Genomic DNA, 14,901 nt, shown 5'->3' with positions numbered 1-14,901 from the left:
CAGTCTCTCCCGCTCATCGGCGGGCGCCTGCAGCCTCTGTGGGTGGTTCAATGACTGCTGATATCACCGCTCTTCTTTTCTCCTGCACAACCGCAGCCTCTGGGCTGTCCATGCCGTACTGGGCAAGAACCTGCCGGCTTCTGTGTGCTGGTACCTGGGGCGCACCGCATCCTTGTAGATGAATGTCGGATGCCGCTGCTCTTCCTCAGGGCTGTGACCAATGACGTAGCCTTTGACAGTAGACCAATGACAGTCTTACCTATGCTTGGTCATGCCCCCCTTGCTCCGCCCAAGCATTGCTGAATACAGATGAAATCGGGCGCAATCAGGGTGGTATGGCCGTAGACAGCATTGCTGAATACAAGTACCGGTATATCTCTGGTCTTGGATATATAGTGCATTTATTTACAGTACTTAGTCTGCTATATTTTATTTTTTATTTCCTTATTAACCCCTGTCTGGACCCAGTGTTGACTATACTTGCATAGAGCAGCCTGTGTTAGGGCTCATATTATACACACTGCACTGTTACTGCATGTATTGCATTAGCACCTCCCATACATATGTGGTAGTGCTGCGTATGCAGTAACAGTGCATGCAGTAATGCACTGCATACACAACGCAGCGTGTATATTTTGAGCCCTAATACAGGCTGCTCTATGCACACAGTCGTGTCACCACATTCTGGAATATCATCAGCCTGCATTAGGCTTCAAACTATACAAGCTGCATTGTGCGCATTCGGTAAGGCAGCATATGTAGTACTGCAGCGCATGTAGTAACACAGCATGTATAGTTATTGTTGATACCATATTGTTTTTGTTGACCCTCTTTTCCACTTACAGAGCTAGTTTACTATTTTTCCCTGAAATAATTATTCAAAAACATTTAACCTACTGATGCCTCAATTAATGCAATTTCATTGGTATCTAATTTTATTTTGAAATTTACCAGTAGCTGCTGCATTTCCCACCCTAGGCTTATACTTGAGTCAATAAGTTTCCCAGTTTTGTGGTAAAATTTGGTGCCTCGGCTTATATTCAGGTCAGCTGATACTTGAGTAAATACGGTAGTCACCAGAAAACAGGATGTTAGAACCCAGTTCCTAAGTTAAATTTTGCTGATTTGTGACTTTAAAATTTTGTTTATAAAAATCGAAACCCCTTATTTCATTTTAGAAGAATTGTCTTGAGCTCATTTTGATTTCCTTTATGAAAATTCCTTCATGTGTCTTATTTCGTGTGTGTGTGTGTGTGTGTGTGTGTGTGTGTTTTGATATTTCTGATGCATGGAAATATTGGAAGCAAAAAATACTAAGTGGTCAATACTTAGTGATTTACATTTATTTCCCACTAAGTAATTTTTTTTACAATATTTTCAGCTACATAACTGCACCCCACTTCCCTTAAATTAATATATTTTAGATGTTTTTTGCACCTTGGCAAGACTGCCCCATTTGTCTGCTCAGTGTACTGCCACTAACACATTCATTTCATGTAACCCATGTTTATGTCTCTGTCCACAGAGAATGTTTCTAGTTAACTATTTTTGTGACCCACCCATGGGTGAGAAATTTTCACCTTTGTTGAAAGACATTCTTTTCATCTTCTGGGTTTGTGGAGGCAGTTTTCTAAAATAGATCAACTTGTGTTTATTCTGAGGGGGGAAAGTAATAGAAGTAATTTCGCTCCTTGTCATGTGTTTAAATGTGTTCAGTACACTTTGGGGTCAGAGATCTTTAGACTTAGACCTAAGACTGTGCATTGATTTCTCTTGATAGTGAGGACTCTGAAGATAAAGATGTGAAGACCAAGAAGGATGACTCTCACTCAGCAGGTAGTAAACTATTGCTAATTGAATAGTGTCATGCTATTTGTTTACACGTTTTAACACCTAGGTTTTAGATACCAGACACTGTTAGCAGTAATGGGGTTAAAAAGAATTTGCCGCTTGGCCTACCACCCCCATTTTAGATTAAAAAAAATTACTCAGGCCCCTCTAATGATTGAAAAAAAACCACCTCTTGTAATCAAGGATAATGTGCAGATATTTGCTTTTGCAGCCCCCTGGATCTTTCCAGCACCCCCACCAGGGGGTGGTATCACCCCCTTTTGGCAAACAGTGGCTTTATAGTGATTCTTTATCATGGCAGCTATTACAGTCGCCTGTGAAGCTGTTTTCAAAATACATCCAAACCTTGAAACAACACTACCTGCCTGTATGCAGATCTCATGGTGTTTTAAACTGATTCTTGAAACACTTGCACTCACTGCAATAGCAACAGAAAAATCTTTGTCTATAAGGAGGCCCAAATGGTTCAAACCTATGTTGTTCAAAGATCACCTGAGCATATCCTGCCCTGAGTTTTCTAGTTCAGTGGGTCTAGGTGAGACTTTGTTATTTTAAATGCCTAATATTATTCTGATAGTTAAGATTGAAGACCGTGTACATACAGTAGATAAATAATAGAGATATGTATTTCCTGTTGCCTATATGCTCTTGACTCTATGGGACAGTATTAATGCCAACCCACAGGGTTTCCCAGACTGAACCTTTGTATCATCAGATCTCCTTAGAATTATATATAAAACCAAAACCACACTCATTGCCATCGAGTCCTTGCTGACTCATAGCGACTCCTTGTGGGTGTCTGAGACTCTAGATCTTTACAGGAACAGACTGCTTTAGCTTTCTCCCATAGAGCAATTGGTGGGCTTGAACCACTGGCCTTTCAGTTGACAGGCCATCATCTAGCCCACAGCGCTGCCACCATAGCTCTTTTAGGTAAGGATAAAAAGAGTGGGTAACTCTAGGTTGAAAGGTTCGTTTCGAACCTGTTCATTGACCTTTTGAAACAGTGGCCGCAGAAAGCTTTTTTGTGGGACTTTTCGCTTAAAAGAATGAATGTAAACTAACGAAGTCTCTTTGACCAAATCAAAATGTTACACTCTGGTGGCTTTGTTTACTGTTGTTATTTTTGAATTTACCCTTTAGAATCAAGCATTTAGTCAATACTGTTCTCAGCTTCTTTTGTTTTTCATCTACGTTCCCCTGCTGAAACCTTTCTGACCACCCTTTAAACAAGAATACTGTGTAGCTAGTATATAGAAGATAATCTTAGGAATTACTGAAATCCGAGTAAAGGCGGAACAGGATAGTGGGACAAGAGGAAAGTAAATAGAAATAGAGGGAAGAACTAGGAGGCAAAGAACACTTAGAGGTCTAAACACAGGCATGTACATATAATGTTGAGGAAATAGATCTATGCACACATATTTATATGGCAAGTATTGAGGTAGAAAGTGGACATTGGGCCTTCCTCCATAATACTTTGTTCTAATAGCCCAGGTAAGGTGAACTTACCAACAATTGCTAAAGATGAAAAGGGTGCACAAGCAAATGTGAAGAAAGCTGATGGTGGCCGGCTATCAAAAGATATAGTGTCTGGGGTATTAAAGGCTTGAAGATAAACAAGCAACCATCTAGCTCAGAAGCAACAAAGCTCACTTGGAAGAGGCACACCAGCCTGTGTGATCATGAGGTGTCAATGGAATCAGATATCAGGCATCAAAGACCCGGAACGCAAAAATCATGTGAATGGGGGGGGCACAGATTGAAGACCCAAAGCCTATCTGTAGATAATTGGACATCCCTCACAAAAGGGTCACAAGAAAGAGATGAGCCATTCACTCATCTGATACAACACTGATGAAACATACAACTTTCCTCTAGTTCTTGAGTGTTTTCCCGCCACCCCCACTCCCCTCTTCCACTATCATGACCCCAATTCTACCTTATAAATTCGGCTAGACCAGAGCATGTACACTGGTACAGATAGAGCTGGAAACACGGATCCAGGTCAGATAAGTCCATCAGGACCAATAATGAGAGTAGCAATATCTGCGATGGTAAGGGGAAGGTGGGAGGAGAAAGGGGGAACTGATCACAGTGATCGACATATAACCCCCTCCCAGTGGGACGAACAACAGAAAAGTGGGTGAAGGGAGACAGCGGTCAGTGAAAAGAATAATAATTTATAAATTATCAGGGGTTCATGAGGGAGGGAAGCTGGGGAAGGGGGGGAAATGAGCTGATACCAAGAGCTCAAGTAGAAAAAATGTATTGAAAATGATGGTGGCAACATGTACAAATGTGCTTGACACAATGGATGGATGTATTGATTGTGATACGAGCTGTAAGAGCCCCCAATAAAATCATCTTTTAATAATTTTTTTTAAAAGAAGATAGGCAAGAATTCTGCTAAATTCATTACAGAGCTTCTTTGCCTTTTTCGTATGGTGTCTGGCTGCCTACATTGAAAAGAAATTAACCTGCTCTGCCATCATTCTGTTCACCTCCTCTGTGGACCGGAATTTGAAACTTAAGTTTAATTAGGTTTGCGAGCCCTGCAGGGTGAGTAAGTCTTTACTTGTGATAGGCACAAGGAACCCCTAGTGATGCAAGGTCTGCAGTTGGAAGCAACCTTGGGAGACAAATGAGATTTTCTACCACCACAAAAACATCACAGTCTTGGAAGTTCACGGGGCAGTTCTACCCAGACCTATAGGGTTGTTGTGAGTTGGAATCAACTTGATGGCAGAGAGTTTCTTTTGGTTTGAGTAGTTAGCACATCTCCTCCCAGGTGAGTGTAGTTTGGGGCTAAGGTCAGCTTTATTCCCTGCTAATTATCTCCAGATGAGAGTTTTGATAGAGAAGAGTGGTTGCTGAAACTGACAGTCTTATTCCAGAAGAGAAGCTGCTCAGTCTTTAATAGTGAGGCGAGCAGACCCCAGGAAAGGGATGTAGATGGAAATTAACACAAACTACACCTTCATGTAGCTCCAGGAGGCCAGTAGCTTGCCTTTTAATCAGACCCATCGTCAACATGGCTGTGCTAAAAATGTTTTAACTAAACTCTGAGAGAACCCGGGATGGTGGTGTGGGTTAAGCATTGGATTGCTGACCATCAGGTTAGTGGTTCAAACCCACCAATTACTCTACAGAAGAAAGATAAGGCTGTCTACTCTTAGAAATATTTGCAGTCTCAGAAATTCTAGAGCAGTTATACTCTGTCCCAAAAATGTGAGGGGGCACTTGGAGTCAAAATAAAGATTTCTCTGCACCCTCTAAATTGAAATGTCCATGCCACATTCACTAGTTAGCATTTTAACATTTAGGATCTGCATGCTAATGTTTATTTTTGAATCTCGGAAGAAATTCTGTTGGAAGGCTTTCTTCCTCTCTCCTGTTTAGATTAAAAACACTTTTCTAACTTTAACTGCAGAAAATAGTTAATAGATTTTCATATAACTTAGAATTGTAGAACAACGCAATGTGGTACGTTTAAAGTATGTTGTGGGAAGCTGTACACACCTGAGGCTCAGCTTCTTATTCTAAACTATCAACCCAGCTTGCTTTGTGATAATGGGTGTGTTGTCTCATTCAAGTTCATTCTTTGGGAATTTTAAACTCCTCCTGCGTGTTTTGGAGTTTTTAGGACTAGAATTTACTCTGTAAATGAAATGTACAGACTGCTGGTTATGTCTCATACTCATTACTCAATGGTGGGTGTTCCACTCAGCTATTAGTTAAACGCAGAAAGAACACTGTTCACGGCGTCATTGCTTTTGCTGTTCGTTGCAGAGGACAGTGAAGATGAAAAAGAAGATCATAAAAATGTGCGCCAGCAGCGGCAGGCAGCATCAAAAGCGGCTTCGAAGCAGAGAGAAATGCTCATGGAGGATGTGGGCAGCGAGGAAGAGCAAGAAGAGGAGGACGAGGCACCATTCCAAGAAAGTATGTAAAACCAGCTGTGTGCATCTGCTGTGGGGGATCGTTTCTGACCTTCATGGCTTTCGTGTGTTTTATGGTGATAACTCCTCTGGAGTGGCTGGCTGGTGGGTTCAAACCACTGACCTGTGGTTAAGCAGCTCAACATATAATCCTTTCCCAAAAAAACTCAACTGCCAGCAAGTTAGTTCTGACTCATAGAGACCTCATGGAACTGGGTAGAATTGCCCCTATGAGTTTCCGAGACTGTAACTTTTTTCAGGAGTAGAAAGTCCCAGGAGTAGCTTTCTCCTCTGGAGTAGCTGGTGGTTTCTAATTGCTCACCTTGACGTTAGCAGCCCAGTGCCTAACCGCTTGGCTCCATACACCACCAGAATTCCTACTCTGTCCTGATAGTAGGAGCACTATTGGTCATAATTGACTCAGCACAAAACACCAAACTCATTGCCATTGAGTCACTCCTGACTCACTGAAGGGCCGGTGGGTTTCCAGGACTAAAATAACTCTTCACTGGAGTAGAACGCCCGTTTTTCTCCCTCGGAGTGACTGATGGTTTTGAACTACTGATCCTGTTAGTAGCCCAATGGATAACCACTATGCCAAAATTAGTTCACTGGATTAGGTAATAATTTTATCAGTGGAGTTGACTTTTAATAAACCATTGATAAACCAAAATATTTTAAACCTTCCAAGATCCCCATGATTATAATTGTCTGTCTGCCATGTTCACGATTGCATTCTTTATTCAGTAACTGATACTGCCTTGTACTCAAGAATTGAATGAACAATTGTTAGCTAACAGTTACATGTCTGTTAGTGTTTGTGGTTTTGAGTTATATTTTGGCCTGGTGGAGGAAGTGTGTAGACTTCTCTCCCTCCCTTGCGAAAGTTCCTAACAGGATTCTTCACAGGTTACTAATCAGATTAGTATTTTTGGGTGTGTTTGCATGTATTTATAGTTGCACGTTAAACTCCAGGTCTGTTGGATTTCATTGACCTGGTCTTGTCATGGGAATGGTGGGGCTACCAGAGGTTATTGATGGCTTTGGTTTGTATTAAGATGCCCCTTCCTTAAACTCATTGCTGTCAAGTTGGTTCTGACTGCCCCACAGGGCGTCCAGGGTTTCTTCCCCTGGATTAGCTTACGGGTTCCAGCCAGCACCCTTACAGTGAGCCGCCCAGTGCTTGAGCCACTGTGCAGCCAGGGCTCCGGATCCTTTCAACCAAGTCGTGTGATCCTCCTGTGAGGTGATGTAAGGCCAGTTGGCAGTATAACCGCAAGTAGACCCTAAGAGCATTAGGGTTCCAGATGGGGTCTTTCAGCCATTCTGCACACTAATTTTCTTCACATGGGAGTGTGTGCACGGTGAGTTGCTTGCTAACATTCTTCTCCTCCTTAGAAGATTCTGGCAGTGATGAAGATTTTCTAATGGAAGACGATGACGATAGTGATTATGGCAGTTCAAAAAAGAAAAACAAAAAGATGGTTAAGAAATCCAAACCTGAGAGAAAAGAAAAGAAAATGCCTAAACCCAGGCTAAAGGCAACAGGTGAGTTATGGGAAAAGGAGATTAAAATACTGATTTAGAAAATTGCAAGAACCCCAGATTCTGTATTAAAACCTGACATTTGCCAGATACTTAGCAGGAATACAAGAATCCCAAATGGACATGTCTTCTGTATCTGGAAGTATCACTAAAGATGGATTAGGAAGAAGGAGAAGGGTTAGGGTTTGCTACCAGATAAACCTGATTTGAGAACCCTTTAGCAGCTGTTCTGTTTTTAATGTTTAGGAAAGGCTACTTGATAGGTTGGCTGTATTAAAATAGGGATTTCCATCCCACCTAGAGTCTAGTGCGCTTAGCCGTGTTCTCTTAAGGGCTGCCATACATTGCAAGATTCAGGAATTGCCGGTTTGTATCCGGCACAGTGTGTTAAATACTTGGTCAGCATCGCCATCTATGCTCTTTCAGCCCCCCACCCACCCACCCACGAGTCTCAAATTTTAGTAGTTAACAGATTGTTGAAACTGAAAAATACACAAACCTACTTTTAATACAGCATTTAAGGTCTGTGTTCTGACTTGCCCCATTCCCTCCAACCCCACTATTCGACTTCGCCCTTGGTTACCTGGATTCCTTTTACTTGATTGAGCATTGGTGCTTCCTGCTAGATAATTCTCATTCTTCTAGGCAAGCTTCGTTTCTAATGAAATCACGAGCCTGGGCTTGCTGTTTGAACCTGTGGTTTTATTCAGGCTACTAGAACCGGGGCTTTCACTTAGCACTTCTTGTTCTTGGGGTCGATGCAACGATATCAGATGATTTGAAGGCATTGGTTTCTCTGGTCTCTTGCCCTCTTAGCTTGGTTTTTAAACAAACACATTTTATCATGACTAATTGGCTTCACAAGGCACTAAGGATGGGGTGCCATTTCGGGCACATTGTGTTTTTCTGTGTTGTGTGACAGAGTAAACTGCCACCACGAGTCCCTTTTGCTCCTGGCAACACCCACCCCACCCCCACTCCCAGGTGCATTTCAGAGTAAAAAGGGATTCACGGGCTTTTCCCAAAGTAGCTAGACCATCAGGCCCTCTAACAAGTCTGGCACCTCTGGCCTCCAACTTTACGATGTTAGCAGCCGAGCCCGTGTATGTACCGCTTGGCTTGCACCACCCCTGTACCTCCCCTCCCATTCATGAGGATCATTGCTGATACACGTGACAGTGGTGGTCCGAGAAGGAACAAACCCGACACTGCCCTGATCTCCGTGGCTAGTTCCGAACCTGAGCGCGGTTTCTAGGAATACGTGTGTGCCTTGGTGCCCAACTTGGTGGTTAGCAGGTGGAAGAGTGTCTTTAGGCTTCACTCGTGGAGGTGGTGGTGTGAAAGACAGTTGTCTCTGTTACCTTTCTCAAACGGGCACTCTCCTTCCTCCAGTGACGCCGAGTCCGGTGAAAGGCAAAGGCAAAGTGGGCCGTCCCACAGCATCCAAGGCATCAAAGGAAAAGACTCCTTCCCCCAAAGACGACGAAGACGACGAGCCAGAAAGCCCTCCAGAAAAGAAAGCCTCTGCCAGCCCCCCTCCAGGGAAGTCCGGGGATGAAGGGTCTGAAGATGAAGCCCAGTCTGGGGATGATTAAAAGTGATGATGGTTTGGGGAGAGATTTTATTAAAGAGAGAAAGAAAGAGAACCTACTTACGATAGAATGTGGTTTTGGCTATGGCTTGACTCATGGGGTCTTTGAATGCCTTTTTTTTTTTTTTTGTTAACCTTTCTTTCTTCCTTTAAAAAAGAAAAAAGAAAACCATTGTATCTTGTAAGTTACCTCTCTTGGATGTTGGGCTTCTCTTTGCCATCCCCACCCCACCCCACCCTCGATGAAAGCCATGTCCAATTACTGGATTGACTGCTTCATCTTTTTATTTTAATGCAAGGTTATAACGCAATTAAGATTTGAGATGAACACTATAAAAAATTTCCTTTTTGCTAAATGACAGGAAGTTGACTAGTGATCAGAAAGTGTAGTGTGGATTTAGTTAAAATTGATTGCTTCTTTGTTCCTACCTGCACTTTTTTTTTTAAAAGTCCTCTAATAGGAGCTTTTATTATCTATATACATGAGTATCCATGTCTTTTTAAAAAATCATGACCTTAAACTTCCACTGATGGAGGCAGGTAGGGAAGGAGATGAAGGTGAATTCTAAGTTGTTACTAAAGTATTCCTATTTTTATCTTGGGAGAGGCTGCCTGACTCTGAGGGTGCCAGTGCCCTTTCATTCACCATGGGGCTCAGAGACTCGCAGGGGACCCTCTCCTGTGCGGTCTTTAAGAAGGAAATAAAAAAAGGCAGGGTCGCCAAAACTGAAATCACTTTGGATTTCAGATCTCATTCTCTAAGGGTTCATGTTTTTAAAATATATGTGTATCTGTCTGTTTCTTAGATAACATTTTACCACGTATATCCCCCGCCCCAGGGAAAAGCAGACCCAGCAAAAACCCTCGCGTTGAGACGGCCATGCCGAGCTCTGCTTCACATTGACTTTCCTCCCAAACTACAATGTTGTCTAGGCTTTAAGCAAATAAAGTACCAGTTCATGTGAAACTCAAATACACATGGGTTGCGATGTCTCCTTCACGAGGATAGAGAGAGAGTCGCTGTTCTTCTGTTCTGCTGGAGCTGTGTCCTCAGATCCCGAGGCCCGTGCTGGTGTGGAGGGCAGCGTGTCTTCCTCTCCACACCCAGCTGCCCCTTTCTTCTGCAGCGCCTTCCATAATGCATCTCTCCTCCGCTTGCTGTGACACCAGACTCCTTCCTCGACCTGCTCGTGCCCACTCCCTGTCCTGGGTGAGGGTGCGGTAACCCTTGGCTCGAGTCTCTCCCCCTGGTCCCCTGCTTACTGCTCTGGTGGCTGAAAGCAGGCGTTTGGGGCTCAGCAGTGCTAAAGAAGCCCTACATTCAGGAGCCCTCCATGCAGTTGATGAGCAACACTTTATACGTCTCACAAAAGAGGTATATAAAATAAGAGACATAAAAAGGACTTATAAAAGGCTGAGAAATTCCTGAAATTCAAGCTCTTATCTCTTTGCTGCCTTTTACCTGGGCTTGCTTCCTTGATGCCCAGCTTTTAAGCTGCAGTATGTTCTTGTTCCTGACAACATGACTGTCTTGCAGGTGTTCTAAGATGAAAGGTTTTGCCAGGAATATATATTTTTATTGTGCTATTTTTGGAATCACCCAGTGGATTCATGTCCTCACTGTTACTCCATCTATGTTAATAAGTTTGGAATTTTCCATGCCAGGACAAAAATGTAAGACTTGAGCATAAGTAGTGGTTGGATTATCTTTCTTGCATAAACTTATTCTTGGGAACTTTATAGCAGTAGTGTGGAAAGATCCTGTGCTGTAGTGGGTCTGTTCAAGAATCCGTTTTTAACAAGAACGTCGATGTTCCTTGTAGTAAAGACCTTCCAGTGCTTCTGCCACAGGCTGCCTTTTTCAGGGTTTATAACCCAGGCTTACACTCCTGGCGGCATTGGGGCTTAGATGACATCTCATGAAGAGGGGGAGAGCTGTCTTAAAACGCCAACCTTGCGACTTTGCGTAACCCGAGTTCTCTGGTAGATTCATCTGTACTAGCATCTCTGGTCGTGATGTACACACCCGTAACCACAGCCTGCTTGGGTCCTTTAGGTAACTTGCGTGTGTTTGGGTGTGTGCTTGTTTGCTTGTGAACACCACTCCCCTTTCGTTTTTTTTGTTTGTTTTTCAATCATAAGATTGAAAATGTATTCTATATGCCTGAGAGACTAGAGACCAGGCTCCAAATGATCTGTTGCCCACCACACCACCCCAGTCTTCCTCTAGGTCACTGCATGCAAATAGGAGGGTAGTTGCAGTGCCTCCTCTGGGAACAGGTGCTCAGTGGGCGTGGGCATGACCATTGGCACCGCCCTTCCCTCCACTTCCTCCTCTTTCCAGGTTGCCTGTGGGCAGGTGGCAGTAGCATTGGTTAGCTCTCTTAATTTGCAGTGCTCAGGAAATAGGACTTAGAGGTGCTCGTTTGTGTTTTCTTCTCGCAGTGTCTGTTCACGCTGTTAGCTTTACCCATGTGACATACTTTTCAGCTCTGCTGACTGACACTACACCATCCACCCCACCCCCAGGTTCCCTTCCAAGTGATAGCAATGGGGGTCTGGCTTCTTTTATGAAACCATCTGTATCTTGCTGCTACTTCAGCCCCTCGTCGGCATCAGTGGGGTGGGCCCCAAGGGGTTCACTTCATTTTAGAAATGGTAGTTTTTCTTGCTTCCCCTCTCCTCCCTCTACCCCCGTGTTGATCCCATAAAAGAAACTACTGGTGTTTCCTCTTAAGGAGGTGATGAGAGCAAATCTTTCATTTTAAAGAATCGGTGTAGATGTATTCCCATGAAGGAACGTTGATGCTGATTTTGTTTCCCATCTTGGTTGGCTCCGAAATCATTCTTTCGTGGAGTACTTCCTTCCTTGGGCAAGAGTGGAGCTCGAGGTTAAAACTCAGTAAACTGAGAGGGCCAGCCGAACCTGACACTTGGGCTTTGTTATAACAGTTCTCTTTGTTTCATGAGCAGTCAAGTCACAAGTCGATTTCAGAGTACTGGCTAGGGGAGGAAATAATGCTTGTCTTTAAGCAAACTCCAACTGAGGAGATGCCTTTCAGATGGTTCGGTTAGGAAAGGTGGTGTGGCCCTTGTCCCTGCCCTCGAGAATGAATGCGCCTTTCAACAGTGCTTTCTGAGCCTGTGTCTCTGGTAGCTGTGCTGGGGAGAAAGGCTGTCACCGGAGGAGCCTACATGTAGGCTCTGTTCTTCATGGGCTTGAGTGAGTAATACACGTTTCCTGCTGAGGAGTAGGGAAAATAGAACAAGCTGGTTTCTCTTAAGGTATGGATAATTGTCCGTTTCTCTGTGAAAGACGCTGCGTTTATTTGAAAACGGAGTTCATTAATCGTTTGAATCAGGACACCGCACTATCCAAACCAAGTTTCAATCTGCAACCCATTTCCTTTTTGTCTTAGGATCAACTTGAGAGAATTCTTGATTCCCAAACCCATTGTTATACCTCTGTCTGGGTTTTTTGTTTGTTTGTTTTCCCCTCCTCAAAGCCTAATTCACAAAATTCACAGTGGTGCTGACTGTGTATTAACCACTATTGGGGGGAAAAATCCCATAAAACCTGCCTGTTGCCATGCCAATGGAATGACTGAGCTGGTGACATCTGTGGGAGCATGCTTTGTGTGGCTGGTGGAATGCCACCATTGTGCATACACTTTGTACATCAGGGGTTAAGGGAGGGTTTTCTAGATTATGGGGGGGAGGGTAAAATTGGGGTATTTTTTTTCTTTTTGCTGGGGTGGGGGTGTAGTACTCAGTTTATGCCCTAAATAACATGTATAAAAGCCCCTGAAGTATTGTGTGGGTGTGAGTGTGTGTTTGTATATGTCTGGCAATTAAACCTTTGTCTTCTGGAAATTAGTGAAAAAAATTTTTTTCTCCAGAAGTATTTGTTACAAAACTTGTAAATAAGAGCTCTACTAGTTTGTTTACCATGAACATGTTGCATCAAACCTCTACACTTAATAATCCCTGCAAGAGTGCAGGAAAGACTGAAGACTTGCCAGGTTAAACAGCAGCCAAGTTCTTGGGGAATTACTTGCCTTGAGAATTCCTGTTCCAGACACACTCATTTTGCCCACTCTAAAATTCCCTGTCAACCTTTACTTTCCTCTGTAAGCGTTGACCTTCTGAGCAGGAAGGGTTCTAAGAGAGGACCTGCTCACAGCTGTTACCTAGTCCAGAAGCTGAGATGGGGGCGTCCCTGTATTCCCAGTGAACCTTTGTTTGCTACACACGTGGTTGCTCACCAGCAGGTTGGGCATTCTTGCAATGCTTTTCAGCAGTGCTGGAATCTGTAGCTATGGCACTATGGGAAGGGAAGTAAGCTTGAATGGAACCATTTCATTGAGAAGGCCTTTGGGTTTTTCTTTGGATCTCACTGGGATTGCCGTGTACATGATTTTGTTGGCATGTCCGGGAACTGGAGATGCAACATGCCTTGGCGGAACTGTGTGAAGGTCCTTTGTGCTACTTAATTTCCACATCGGCGTAGACGAGAGTAAAAAAAAACTCCTGCATTGCTTTTCTCGAAGGGTTTCCAGGACTGCGTGTCTGCTCCTGAGCTCTGTTTTTAAGTATGTGTATCCTTTGCTTGTATTTTGTATTAAAAAAAATTAAGAAAAAGAACCCTTTATCGTTGAGCATGTTGGCATTGTCCCTTTTTTCCTCCTCTTTCTGGGACATATGAAGCAAGTTATTCTTTTTCTGTATCTTTTTTTTTTCTTTTGTAAACTTTTTTGTTTTGTTTAAAATGGCTTTATAAAAGGGCTTTTGTAACCCAGATGTGTGTTCTGTGTACTTCTTCTGACCCCCTGGCGCAGATCTGACCCTGCGGGGCCCGGCTGGCCCCTCAGCCAGTCCTTGGGAGATGGACGGTAGCCATCTCAGCGATAAGGACAGCAGATCCGAAAAGTCAGGAGTGATGGGTAACTTACTACCGAGTGGAGAGGCCAAAGGTAGTGGGAGCACTCACTGTTTATTTATTAAGGACCCATTGGACTGAATGAGTGAGAATCCCTAATTAGCATTTCCCCTACCTGACACCCAGGGTTATACAGTATTTTGGAGGACAATGTATTTCATGAATCATACAATAAAGGATCTGTAATCACAAAGCATAAAATTTTGCATTCAGTCTCATAACCTGGAAGGACTACACTAAATCGCCTTGCAATTTAGGCTGAAATAATAATCCTTGGTTGGAACTGGGCTGGTGTAGCTAAAAAGCTACATTGAGGCCGTCACGTGGATATTGACACTCGGACACGGTAGGACCGTCAGCCTGCCTCTGCATTTCCAAGGCTGTAACTTCCTGGGAGCAAAAAGCCGTAGATCTCTCTTTACCTGTGACATCACAGGTAGATCTCTCTCTACCTGTGACATTAATTGGCATGCAAGCATGACTTTGATATTAAATGCCCTTTTCCACTGTTCTGCCTCAGTAACGAGCTTCGGAAAACTCTCACTGCCTTTCAGTAAATGCGGACTCTTAGTGAGTGACCCTGTGAGACAGGTTAGAACTGCCCTTAAGGGTTTTCAAGCCTCATCTTTCTTCCTATGAGCTGCTTGTGGTTTCAGACTGCTGGCATTGGGGTTAGCAGCCAATGTGTAACCCCCAGTACCCCAAAGCTCCCAGGAGCCAGCTTACTTCCCTCACTGCATACCAGTTCTTTGCCCCAGATGATGCCGGCTTCTGCAGAGGGCTCATGTTTCTTCGTAACCTGTAGGGGTTTGTGATGAACGTGCCGTTTCCTTGTACAATGCATTGCCGAAAACATTCTGGTGTAAAGAATCTCAACCGCATCAGACTGGGTATGATAAACTATCCCGGGCACTGCCTTCACATGTGAACGTGAGGTAGCATTTGAACACTATCGGTACATCTCAGGCCAGCTGGTGGATAGCCTTGCATTTCATTCACCTCATTCCGTTTTACCACCAACAGACTGGCGAGGC

At 43.7% G+C, this 14,901-nt stretch overlaps 1 protein-coding gene across 1 annotated transcript in view; it reads left to right on the top strand.

The window, feature by feature from the left end:
- The window catches only part of NUCKS1 (nuclear casein kinase and cyclin dependent kinase substrate 1), a 44,663-nt gene extending 31,219 nt beyond the window's left edge, over window positions 1-13,444 (top strand). Inside the window, exons 4-7 of the mRNA XM_004699835.4 lie at window positions 1,781-1,836; window positions 5,644-5,796; window positions 7,191-7,340; window positions 8,730-13,444. Coding sequence (XP_004699892.1) covers window positions 1,781-1,836; window positions 5,644-5,796; window positions 7,191-7,340; window positions 8,730-8,932 — 562 coding nt within the window. The 3' untranslated portion in view covers window positions 8,933-13,444. The remainder of the gene's footprint in view (window positions 1-1,780; window positions 1,837-5,643; window positions 5,797-7,190; window positions 7,341-8,729) is intronic.
- Window positions 13,445-14,901: the final 1,457 nt, after the last annotated feature.

The sequence above is a fragment of the Echinops telfairi genome, unplaced genomic scaffold, assembly GCF_000313985.2.
Source record: "Echinops telfairi isolate 266 unplaced genomic scaffold, ASM31398v2 ScPeMD7_7424;HRSCAF=8462, whole genome shotgun sequence".
Lineage (NCBI taxonomy): Eukaryota > Metazoa > Chordata > Mammalia > Afrosoricida > Tenrecidae > Echinops > Echinops telfairi.
Note: the sequence above shows the minus strand (reverse complement) of the source record. Positions and strands in the feature narration are given on the sequence as shown.